This window comes from Bubalus kerabau, chromosome 3, assembly GCF_029407905.1.
Source record: "Bubalus kerabau isolate K-KA32 ecotype Philippines breed swamp buffalo chromosome 3, PCC_UOA_SB_1v2, whole genome shotgun sequence".
Lineage (NCBI taxonomy): Eukaryota > Metazoa > Chordata > Mammalia > Artiodactyla > Bovidae > Bubalus > Bubalus kerabau.
The window spans coordinates 22540657-22553495 of NC_073626.1; the positions used below are offsets into that span (position 1 = coordinate 22540657).

Genomic DNA, 12839 nt, shown 5'->3' on the forward strand with positions numbered 1-12839 from the left:
GCTCCCTTTGTTTCTTGATGAGTCTGGCCAATGGTTTGTCAATTTTATTTATCCTTTCAAAGAACCAGCTTTTGGCTTTGTTGATTTTTGCTATGGTCTCTTTTGTTTCTTTTGCATTTATTTCTGCCCTAATTTTTAAGATTTCTTTCCTTCTACTAACCCTGGGGTTCTTCATTTCTTCCTTTTCTAGTTGCTTTAGGTGTAGAGTTAGGTTATTTATTTGACTTTTTTCTTGTTTCTTGAGGTATGCCTGTATTGCTATAAACTTTCCCCTGAGAACTGCTTTTACAGTGTCCCACAGGTTTTGGGTTGTTGCATTTTCGTTTTCATTCATTTCTATGCAAATTTTGATTTCTGTTTTGATTTCTTCTGTGATTTGTTGGTTATTCAGCAGCGTGTTGTTCAGCCTCCATATGCTGGAATTTTTAATAGATTTTTCTCCTGTAATTGAGATCTAATCTTACTGCATTGTGGTCAGAGAAGATGCTTGGAATGATTTCTTTTTTTTGAATTTACCAAGGCTAGATTTATGGCCCAGGATGTGATCTATCCTGGAGAAGTTTCCATGTGCACTTGAGAAAAAGGTGAAATTCATTGTTTTGGGATGAAATGTCCTATAGATATCAATTAGGTCTAACTGGTCTATTGTATCATTTAAAGTTTGTGTTTCCTTGTTAATTTTCTGTTTAGTTGATCTATCCATAGATGTGAGTGGGGTATTAAAGTCTCCCACTATTGTTGTGTTATTGTTAATTTCTCCTTTCATACTTGTTAGCATTTGTCTTACATATTGCGGTGCTCCGATGTTGGGTGCATATATATTTATAACTGTTATATCTTCTTCTTGGATTGATCCTTTGATCATTATGTAGTGACCGTCTTTGTCTCTTTTCACAGCCTTTGTTTTAAAGTCTATTTTATCTGATATGAGTATCGCTACTCCTGCTTTCTTTTGGTCCCTATTTGCATGGAAAATCTTTTTCCAGCCCTTCACTTTCAGTCTGTATGTGTCCCCTGTTTTGTGGTGAGTCTTTTGTAGACAACATATGTAGGGGTCTTGTTTTTGTATCCATTCAGCCAGTCTTTGTCTTTTGGTTGGGGCATTCAACCCATTTACGTTTAAGGTAATTACTGATAAGTATGATCCCGTTGCCATTTACTTCATTGTTTGGGGTTCGAATTTATACACCGTTTTTGTGTTTCCTGTCTAGAGAATATCCTTTAGTATTTGTTGGAGAGCTGGTTTGGTGGTGCTGAATTCTCTCAGCTTTTGCTTGTCTGTAAAGCTTTTGATTTCTCCTTCATATTTGAATGAGATCCTTGCTGGGTACAATAATCTGGGCTGTAGGTTATTTTCTTTCATCACTTTAGGTATGTCTTGCCATTCCCTCCCGGCTTGAAGAGTTTCTATTGAAAGATCAGCTGTGATCCTTATGGGAATTCCCTTGTGTGTTATTTGTTGTTTTTCCCTTGCTGCTTTTAATATTTGTTCTTTGTGTTTGATCTTTGTTAATTTGATTACTATGTGTCTTGGGGTGTTTCACCTTGGGTTTATCCTGTTTGGGACTCTCTGGGTTTCTTGGACTTGAGTGATTATTTCCTTCCCCATTTTAGGGAAGTTTTCAACTATTATCTCAAGTATTTTCTCATGGTCTTTCTTTTTGTCTTCTTCTTCTGGGACCCCTATGATTTGAATGTTGTAACGTTTAATATTGTCCTGGAGGTCTCTGAGATTGTCCTCATTTCTTTTAATTCGTTTTTCTTTTATCCTCTCTGATTCATTTATTTCTACCATTCTATCTTCTAATTCACTAATCCTATCTTCTGCCTGTTATTCTACTATTTGTTGCCTCCAGAGTGTTTTTAATTTCATTTATTGCATTATTCATTATATATTGACTCTTTTTTATTTCTTCTAGGTCCTTGTTAAACCTTTCTTGCATCTTCTCAATCCTTGTCTCCAGGCTATTTATCTGTGATTCCATTTTGATTTCAAGATTTTGGATCAATTTCACTATCATTATTCGGAATTCTTTATCAGGTAGATTCCCTATCCCTTCCTCTTTTGTTTGGTTTGGTGGGCATTTATCCTGTTCCTTTGTCTGCTGGGTAGTCCTCTGTCTCTTCATCTTGTTTAAATTGCTGAGTTTGGGGTGTCCTTTCTGTATTCTGGCAGTTTGTGGAGTTCTCTTTATTGTGGCGTTTCCTCGGTGTGTGTGGGTTTGTACAGGTGGCTTGTCAAGGTTTCTTGGTTAGGGAAGCTTGTGTCGGTGTTCTGGTGGGCGGAGCTCTATTTCTTCTCTCTGGAGTGCAATGAAGTGTCCAGTAATAAGTTATGAGATGTCTATGGTTTTGGGGTGACTTTGGGCAGCCTGTATCTTGGAGCTCAGGGCTATGTTCCTTTGTTGCTGGAGAATTTGCTTGGTATATCTTGCCCTGGAACCTGTTGGCCTTGTGTGGTGCTTGGTTTCAGTGTATGTGTGGAGGCGTTTGATGAGCTCCTGTCCATTAATGTTCCCTGGAGTCAGGAGTTCCCTGGAGTCAGGGTTTGGACTTAAGCCTCCTGCTTCCAGTTCTCGGTCCTATTTTTACAGTCGTTTCAAAACTTCTCCTTCTATACAGCACCATTGTTAAAACACCTACGTTAAAGATGAAAAGTTTCTCCACCATGAGGGTCACCCAGAGAGGTTCACAGCGTTACATGGAGAAGAGAAGAGGGAGGAGGGAGTTAGAGGTGACCCGAATGAGATGAGGTGGAATCAATAGAGGAGAGAGTGGGCTAGCCAGTAATCACTTCCTTATGTGTACTCCACAACTGGACCGCTCAGAGATGTTCATGGAGTTATACAGAGAAGAGAAGAAGGAGGAAGGAGACAGAGGTGGCCAGGAGGATAAAAGGGGGGAATGAAAAGGAGGGAGACAGATCCAGCCAGTAATCAGTTCCCAAAGTGTTCTCCACCGTCTGGAACACACAGAAATTCACAGAGTTGGGTAGAGTAGAGAGGGGTTAGGGAGGAGACACAGGCGACCTGGTGGAGAAAAAGGAGAGTCCAGAGGGAGAGAGAGCAGTCAAGCCAGTAATCTCGCTCCCTAGTGAAAAATGAGTACTGAAGATTGGGTTCTTAAAGGTACAAGATTGGTAACAAATACATAAAAGCAGAAATTAAAAATCTAGAGTAGAGTTTGGAATTTCAAAAAGACAATGTTAAAGAAAAGAAGAAGGAAAAGAAAGAGAGAAAAACAAACAAACAAAAACAAAGTTGTAAAAATTATAAAGAAAATATAGGTACAAAATTGATAACAAATACCAAAAAGCAAAAGTTAAAAATCTAGAGTAGAGTTTGGAATTTCAAAAATACAATGTTAAAAAAAAGAAAACGAAAAAAAAGAGAGAAAAAAACCAAACAAACGAAAACAAACAAAGTCGCAAAAAGTATAAAGAAAGTATAGGTACAAAATTCATAACAAATACCAAAAAGCATAAATTAAAAATCTAGAGTAGAGTTTGGAATTTCATATATACAATGTTATATAAAAGAAGAGAAAGAAAGAGAGAAAAAAAAAGTCACAAAATTTATATTAAAAAAAAATATAGGTACAAAATTGATAACAAATACCAAAAAGCTAAAATTAAAAATCTAGAGTAGAGTTTGGAATTTCAAAAATGCAATATTAAAGAAAAGATGGAAAAAAAAGTCAAAAAAATTATAAAAAAATATATATATGAAGTTTGCTTTTAAAAAAAAAAGGGTCTTTTTTTTTTTTTTTTGCTAAGTAATAGTAGGTTATAAAAGTGAAAATTAAAGAAATAATAGAGGACTTAAAATTCTTTAAAAATTAAAAAAAAAGAAAGAATGATCTTAAAAATAGTAAAAATATATCTAGGACTCTCTCTAGTTGTGTTGTTGGTATTGTGGGTTCAGTTCATTTTCGGCTAGTTCCTTGGTCTGACTTATATTTCTCGAGATCTATAGGCCCCTTCCTATGTAGTCGGTACTAACCACAGGGTTTTAATCTATTGCCTGTAGCTTCCAAGGCGGTTCCCTCTGTTATAGATTCTTCTGTTTGCTGATCTCTCCAGTGTCTGGTTTCCGCCCTGACGCAAAGGGGACTGTGGAGGACACTTTTTTTTTTTTTTTTTAGGCTCACTTGTTCAGTTGCGCTGTGGGGAGGAAGGGACGCTGCAAACTAATAACACTGGCGTGTGCTCGTAGTGCCTCAGCCACACTGGGTCTGCCCCTGCTCACGGAGTGTGTAGCCTCCCTGCCCACACTGCTCAGGCTCTAGGCTGCTCCGCCGGGAACCATCTGTGGCCGGCCCTGGGCTGCTTGCACCTCCCAGGTCCAAGCCGCTCAGGTGCAGGCACTCGGGTAGTCCTCAGAGGCGCAGACTCCGTTGGGCCTGCGTTTTGTGCCCTTCCCAGGTCCGAGCAGCTCAGGTGATGAGGTGTTTGGCGAGTGCCAATGCTGCGACTTATTGCCTCCCTGCCACTCAGTTATCTAGGTGTACAACCAGCGCACCTTCTCAGGCGGATGTTGACCATCCAGACCCCCAAGGAGTTTTAGTTAGCAAAGAAGCCTGCTTACAGTTTTATAGATAATGTCTCTCTGGGGCTGTGAATGCCCCCTTCCGGCTCTGGCTGCCTGTCACTGGAGGGGGATGGTCTGTAGCCGGCTATCTCTGTTCAGTCCTTTGTTCCGTGCGCGGGCCTGGCGGCGTGTTAGATTAGGGCTAGCTTTTCGCTTGGTAGATATCCCACAGTCTGGTTTGCTAGCCCAAATTATTTCGCTCAGATAGCGCTCGGGGTATTCAGGCCAGATCCTTACTCTAAGCGATGCAGCCTGCGCCGCGCCTCCCTGCCCAGCCCCCGCTTGCTAGTGGCGTGTGCAGGCGTCTGCGCTGCTTCTCCACTGGGGGAGTTACCGTAGGGCTCGTAATCTGTGGTTTTTAATTGTTTATTTATTTTTTCTCCGTGTTATGTTGCCCTCTGTGCTTCCAAGGCTTGGCACAGATTCGGCAGTGAGAAGGTTTCCTGGTGTTTGGAAACTTCTCTCTTTTTAAGACTCCCTTCCCGGGACAGAACTCCGTCCCTCCCTCTTTTGTCTGTCTTTTTGTCTTTTATATTTTTTCCTACCTCCTTTTGAAGACTTGGGTTGCTTTTCTGGGTGCCTGATGTCCTCTGCTGGCATTCAGAAGTTGTTTTGTGGAATTTACTCGGCGTTTAAACGTTCTTTTGATGAATTTGTGGGGGGAGAAAGTGTTCTCCCTGTCCTATTCCTCCACCATCTTAGCTCCTCCTCTATTTTTAATGTTTGAAGAACTCTTATATGGTGAAAAATAATGGTTTATCCCAGTTTACATTGCTACTAGTAGTGTACAGGGTTCCTGTTTCCTCTATATCCTTACCATCACATGTTATTTGTGTTGGCTTTTTAATAATAGCCATTCTGACCATATGAGGTGATATTTCATTGTGGTTTTAATTTGCATTCTCCTAGTCACTAGTGGCGGAGAAGGCAATGGCACCCCACTCCAGTACTCCTGCCTGGAAAATCCCATGGACGGAGGAGCCTGGTAGGCTGCAGTCCATGGAATCACTGAGGGTCAGACACGACTGCGTGACTTCACTTTCACTTTTCACTTTCGTGCATTGGAGAAGGAAATGGCAACCCACTGCAGTGTTCTAGACTGGAGAATCCCAGAGACAGGGGAGCCTGGTGGGCTGCCATCTATGGGGTCACACAGAGTCGGACACGACTAAAGTGACTTAGCAGCAGTGGCAGCAGCAGTGACTAGTGATGCTGGGCATCTTTTCATGTACCTTTGGCCATTTGTATATATTCTTTGGAAAAATATCTGTTCAGGTACTCAGTCTATTTTAAAATTGAATAATTGTTTTTTTTTTTTTGGCAATTGAGTGTATGAGTTCCTTATATATTTTATATATTAACTTCTTAGTAGATTAATATTTTACAGATTTTCTCCTATTTCATAGGTTGTCTTTGCATTTTTTTTTTTTTTACTGTGCTTTTGGTGTCATATGCAAAAAACCATTCATTTTCCCCTATGTTTTCTTCTAGGAGTTTTATGGTCAGGTCATGAAATTTCACTCTTCAATCCTTCTTTGAGTTAATGATTGTCAGAGGTGTAATACTTTGAGTTAAGTACTGTGAGAAGTCTAGTTTCATTTGTTTGCATGTGGCTATCCAGCTGTTCCAGGATCATTTATTGAAGAGACTGTCCTTTGGTCATTGCATGGTTTTGGCTCCTTTATTGTAAATTAATTCTCTGTATATGTATGAGTTTATTTCTAGGCTTTCTAGTCTTGTTCCATGGACCTATGTGACTGTTTTTAATTCCAATACCATACAGTTTTGATTACTATGGCTTTGTAGTATAGTTTACTATCAGAAAGTGTTGTGCCTCCTAGTTTGTTGTTTTAAGATTAGTTTGGCTATTTAGGTTCATTATGGTTCCACACAAATGTTGGATTGTTTCTTCTATTTCTGTGAAAAATACCATTGTAATTTTGATAGGGATTGTACTGAATCTGTAGATTACCTTGGGTGGTAGTATGGGTATTTTAACAATATTAGTTCTTATGATCTATCCTTGAGAATATTCATGGGTATTTGAGAATATGTGTTCTGCTATTCTTGGATGGAATGTTTGGTAATATTAAGTCCATCTGGTTTAGTGTATAGTTTAAGTCCAATTCACACACAGAGAGTTGAGGGTGAGGTTTGAGGTACTCCTAGATATTTTTTTTCTTTTTGCTAATGGATTCAAAGAAGACTAAGTCCATCCCCATCAATTGCTTCTGATTGTCTTCCCATATGAGATTCCTAATGGTTTATATAAAAGGAATAATAGTCATATAGAACTAATTACAATAGTTAATATTTATTGAGAACTTTAATTGCAGACTGTACTAATTACAGACTATACTAACACTGTGTGAAATATTTTTCTTAATGCTCTGTGTGGCAATGAATAGAACTACTCAAAAGTGATCCTGAGATCTCTCTCTAGGTTGCCTAGGAAAGGAGCTAGCTGGAACTGGCGTTTCCCCCTCTTTTTGTAGGGAAGGGGTGCGCTTAAACTCAGTTTTCCATTGGACAAGTGCCTTATACACCTAACAGGATAGGCTTCAACTTTACAGGTATCCATGGTCTTCAGGTGCCAGGCAGCTGGCCTTCCTCAAACAGTTGTCATCTAAACCCAGACTGCCTGGCAACCAAGTAGTCTTGATGTCTCACTAAGAAGTAGAATTCAAGTTTACCTTTTGAGAAGGTAGAGCAGTTGTATCAGGACTAGAGCAGCTTGACCTGACACTGATTCACCTCTCCCTGATTATGAGAGATTATGAGAGGGTGGAAGTACTTTGCCTCTTGTTCCTGACTCTTGGTTTCCTGTGTTTCCCCAATAAATCTTGTTCTTTGGTTCTCACTGTGTAATGTTGCTGTATTTATCCTAATGCCTGTTACACCACATTCTTGCAGCAAATTTATGAATTAGAGATGCTGGGGATATCGAGAGGATGTGGGTAGAGTTTGCCATCTTCTCAGGAAAGATTGTGATTAATTATAAAAGTGTGTGTGTGTGTCTGGAGAGCTAGGTGTAGGCTGGAGGATTGGTTGATGAAGGAAAATTTGTCCGACCCTATGAAAATGGGGATCCGGAACGCAAAAGAGAGTAAAGTGATCAGAGCCTCAAGAACCTCATGCCCAAGCAAACTCGGCCAGAGTTAATGGGCTGCAGGTCGTCTGATGAAGATGGGTGAATTTCGAACTGGAAAAACTGGATACAAAAATCTGCCACTAAGGGAGACTGAAGGCCGGGCTTACTGGTACAGAATTGTTATGAAAAAGCAAAGGGGAGAGTCTGTTTCCTTATAAGAACCGCTGTGACCTTCTTAGCTCTTATTAGAATGTCAGTGCTTATATCTTGAAGGACCATTTTTCATAGCACCACCTTGTGGCAGTAAGCCGAAATGGCAGTAGTGAACTTAGATACCAGTCCTTTCCTGGTTGGGTATGCGAACTGATTTAAACTCATTTTTGGAATTTCAGGTTTAGAGATCGTTCTGGGGGAAAGGCAGTGCAAAATGGAGACAACGTTCTGTTAATATTGCTATTGGGGGCTGATGAATAAATTGCAAAATAATGACAATAAAGAAAAGTAATGGGCCATATTTAAGTTCATGAAATGTTTCTTACCAGCAGGACAGCAAGGATGGAATTCTTTCTTTGATATTTTGGTTGGCGCACAAGAACTTAAAACCCATCATTTTCATGTGGCTACTGTGAATGTGCATTTAAAATATTAGATGAACATACGTTAAAGTTATGTTATTCTTTGACGTTATTTCCTTTGATGATACTACTGGATCTTAAAAAAATTATAAATTCTCTTGAATCCTCAACTCCAAAGAAAAATCTATATTTTTACAGACTAGTGGTAATAATTGGTGTCCTCTTCAGGAAGTATCTGCTGTTTCTGACAAATGTCAAATAGCTAATATTCTTTCTCACAAAGGAATTGCTTTTCCTAACAAAGGTTTGCCTTTGTTTAACAGAACTGAATGTACAGGTGAGAAATAGGCTAATGTCAAATTTTCCCAAATATTTGATCCTTCAGGCAGATGGTGGATTCATTTGCACTTGAAATGACATAGCAGTGGCACTGTAGATGTGATGACTCTTTCATTTGCAGAGATGATTTTCAATCTCTTAAATTATCAACTTGTAGAGAAGTTTAATTTATTCTCCAGCATAGAGATCCCCAGATTTTGAATGTACTTACCAGTAAAATAAAGTAAAAATGAGATTAAACATATGATTACTAAATTTTTGTTTTGTCAAGGAAGAGCATCAAAACCTTCCCCCCCAAATTACCATCTACTACTGCGAGTTGATGATGGATAGGGAAGCTTGATGAGCAGCAGTCCATGGGGTCACAATTGGTCGGGCATGACTGAGTGACTGAACTGAACTGACCACTATAATTCAAGAAAAGAAAGAACATTATAAAGCGAAATTGTAAGCAGATAGTGTTAAATAAGGAATAGCCCTTTTTATTACTTCCGTATAAATGGTCAACTTGTTGTTTATTTGCTAAGTTGTGTCTGACTCTTTGTGACCCCATGGACTGTAGCCCACCAGACTTTCTGTCCATGGGATTTCCGAGGCAAGGATACTGGAGTGGGTTGCCATTTCCTTCTCCACGGGATCTTCCCGACCCAGGGATCCAACTTGTGTCTCCTGCATTGGCAGGTGGATTCTCTACCACTGCGCCACCAGGGAAGCCCCAGTGTAGTAGCCCTCTGGTCTTTTAAAACTTGAGGCAGAAGGTGGAATGGGTGTTGGTGAGCTGCTAGTCTTCACCACAAAGTCTCCTCTGGCAAAATCAGGTGAATGAAAGAGTGTTATTTCTAATACAAGTGATATGTCTGGGAAGAAAAAAATCAGTACAATCTTATCTATAATAGATGCTTATGAATAATATTTCCTCAATCTTTTGTACATTGCTATACTTCCCACATTTCCTAATCATTTATTTATCTGTAGTCCCTGATTAATCTTGAAGCTTTTAAATGTAAGAATTATATTTTATCTATGTATATTTATTTATCTGTCTCCTTATCATTTATCCCTACTTCCTATTTATTTACAGAGTCAGTACCTAGTACAATTCTTGGTACATGGTAAACACTCAAGAAGTGCTCTTTAAATAAATGTATTGATTGATCTTCTGTTGGGAAAGGTCAATATTATTTCTTTAACTCTCTACACTCTGATTTTTCCACTTAATTCATGACTTCGCTGAGCATTTTTTTTAATCCACAATATTCTCTTTATTGCACTCTTTACATCTTTGTTTCTTAAAGTGTATATCAGAGGGTTAAGGCTGGGTGTGACAATTGTGTAAAAGAGAGTAAGGAACTTCCCCTCATCTTGCGAGGTACTAGTATGTGGCTTCATGTACATATAAATGAGTGTTCCATAAAACAGAGATACTACTGTGAGGTGGGAACCACATGTATTAAGAATCTTTTGCCACCTTGCTGCTGACTTGATTCTCATGACAGCTTGAGTGATAACTCCATATGAGATGAGAATTAGTGACAGAGGCACCAGAAGAAATACCACTCCAAGAGCAAAGACAACAACTTCAATTACTTTTGAATAGACACAAGCCATCTTGATCAATGCTGGCATCTCACAGAAAAAGTTATCCACCTCCTGGTGCCCACATCTTGGCAACTTCAAAGTCAAAGAACAAAGAATTAAGGCACTGCCAAGACCACCTAACCAGGCAGTCAACACCATCTTCTGGCAAAGCTCAGGGTGCATTATTACTGTGTAGTGAAGAGGTTGACAGACAGCAGCATAGCGGTCATAAGCCATTACAGCCAAGAGAAGACATTCTGTGGCTCCCATGTCAAGGGCAAAGAAGAACTGGAGCACACACCCTCCATATGTAATAGACTTTTTTGGACCCCATAGATTTACCAGCATCTGGGGGATAATGCTAGTTGTGTAACAGAGGTCCACGAAAGACAAATTGGATAAGAAGAAATACATGGGCGTATGGAGCTGGGTGTCTAGGTAAGATACAAGAATGATCGTTGTGTTTCCTACCAGTGTTATAATATAGAAGATGAAGACAACCACAGAGATGATGTGTTCCAATTGGGGCCGATAAGAAAAGCCCAGCAGGATGAAGTCTGTTGTGGAACTTCCATTGCTGGTTCCCATTGTTCCCTTTGAAAAACTAGGAAGCTATACCATGGTAAGAAAACATAGTGTCAGCCTTAGGTAGAACTAAAAACCTCTCAAGTTTGTCATGAATATCCAAAGGTCACTTATTTGCATGCTTTCTCCCATTTTGGAACACCTCTTAACATATCTGCTGTGTTCATTTTCCAAAATCTCTACCTATTTCCTTATATTCATAGTGGTTGTATGTATTTTTTTTTTTTATTTTCCATGCTATGTGGCTTCAGGTATCATAGTTCCTTGACCAGGGATTGAGCCTGGGACCCCGAGAGTTAAAACGTGGATCCTAACCACTGGATTTCTAGGGAATTCCCCAGAATGCTTCTAAAAATAATTTTTGACCACTGAGTCACACAATATTTTTCTTACAAAGCTGTTGAGCTTAAGGTAAAAGTTAAATGACATTTTGCTGGGGTAAGCTCTACCACTTGCTAACAATTACTTTCCATATTCACTTCCAAATGTCTATATCTCAACCTTTATAATCATAATAATAATTGTCATCAAACCAGCATCCTCCTCTGCTTTTTCCTGCTTTTCAACATTACACTGTTGTTCTTGTATTAATTTTGATGTTCTTTACTATCCTGCCCTTTTTTTGTACAATGTGTTTTTGGTGCCAGGAAAAAATCCTTTTTATTAACCTTTATTTACGTGTACAGATGCTATAGATTTCTTTGAACACCTTTATGAATCTTATTACACCATCTCAGGAGTCTTATTGATTTATTGTAGAGTTAAAAGTTGAACTAATTCCAGAAGGCTTTGGTCCCCACATACACATGGTAGCAATCTGCATTAGTTTCTATTTACCTGTCCCTTCAGCAAAATTAACAAGGCAGTTAATTGAAACAAGAAATTTATTAAACAATCAATGAGTTGTTTTTCCCCATGGAATTTACTAATTACATGAGCTTATCCTCTGGTTGCTTTGGAACTCTATAGGTAAAACTCTCACCTAATTTCAACTCTAAAAGAATACAGATAAGGGACACAATTATATCAGTCTTACTTTGTCTGGATATGGTGTCATATCATTAAACAAATGGAATGTCTAATTACTAAATTAGTTTATGAATTTTTTAATGTATATAATCTCTAGCCGTGAACTTCAGACCTAAATGTATACTTTGCATTTATAGTGTCTTTGGGTCATAGAATAACAACCTATTTGTTACAGTTATAGTAATATAAGGTAAAGATAAATTACCTACAGTATATCATTTTTATAAGCATTTTAGTTAGAACATTATATATTATAATCATGATGAAAGAACTGTTATTATTAAGTAGTATGAAATAGAGGTGTAGTTTTTCTCAATAAAATGGAAATTTAATTTAATTATGAGTGTCCAGGTTCTATGCCGTAGATGTCAGACTAAGTTAAGACGATTGCTTAAGAGCACAAGTTCTTGACTCAGAGTGCTTGGGATCAAATTCCAGCTTCACCACTCAGAAGCAGTGTGTCCTTGGGCAATTTATTTAACCAGTCTGTCTACTAGGTTCTCTATGTGTTATGTGAAGGGATATTGTGAAGGGTAATATTTGTGAAGACACTTAAGTGAATCCTTCTGTGGAAGGATTTCCAATGAAGGCAGAAAGCCTTCGTTCTCATTTAATTCTAAAAATGGAAAGCTATATTCACCTACCCCCAAATCATTGTTACTCTATTTATCCTTCATTTCCTTTTTCATGCTGGTGATTCACCATGTGGTCTACAACTAAACTGGAATGCTTAAATATTTTTTTGGCATAATTTTTTAGGTGCACAATCATACTTATGTACACAAAATTACTTTCAAATACAGTGTACAGATTGAACCGATAAGCTTCAGAAGGAGGAGAGGACTTGGTTTCCAAAATGACTTGATTACAGAATGCACTTGGCTTTTCTTGACCACTTCAGCTTGGGATAGTGTTGGGAATTAAAAGGAAGGCCACAGAATTTTAGAGTTGAAATGAACCTCGGGCACCATGAATCCAGCCTTCTATCCTGCACAGGAAATCCTTCCACAGGAAGATTCACTTCCACTCCTATTTTCATAAATTCAGTAACAG

The 12839-nt window shown here is 38.6% G+C and overlaps 1 protein-coding gene across 1 annotated transcript; it reads right to left on the reverse strand.

Moving 5' to 3' along the window:
* Nucleotides 1-9788: 9788 nt before the first annotated feature.
* LOC129645656 (putative olfactory receptor 2W6) lies at nucleotides 9789-10760 on the reverse strand. The gene has a single exon (XM_055570967.1). The coding sequence runs from the start codon at nucleotides 10758-10760 to the stop codon at nucleotides 9789-9791; it is 972 nt and encodes a 323-aa protein (XP_055426942.1).
* Between the last annotated feature and the right edge of the window lie 2079 nt (nucleotides 10761-12839).

Bases quoted from the DNA above. Each gene is read 5' to 3' on its own strand.
- LOC129645656 (XM_055570967.1), bottom strand. From the start codon at position 10,760: ATGGGAACCAGCAATGGAAGTTCCACAACAGACTTCATCCTGCTGGGC.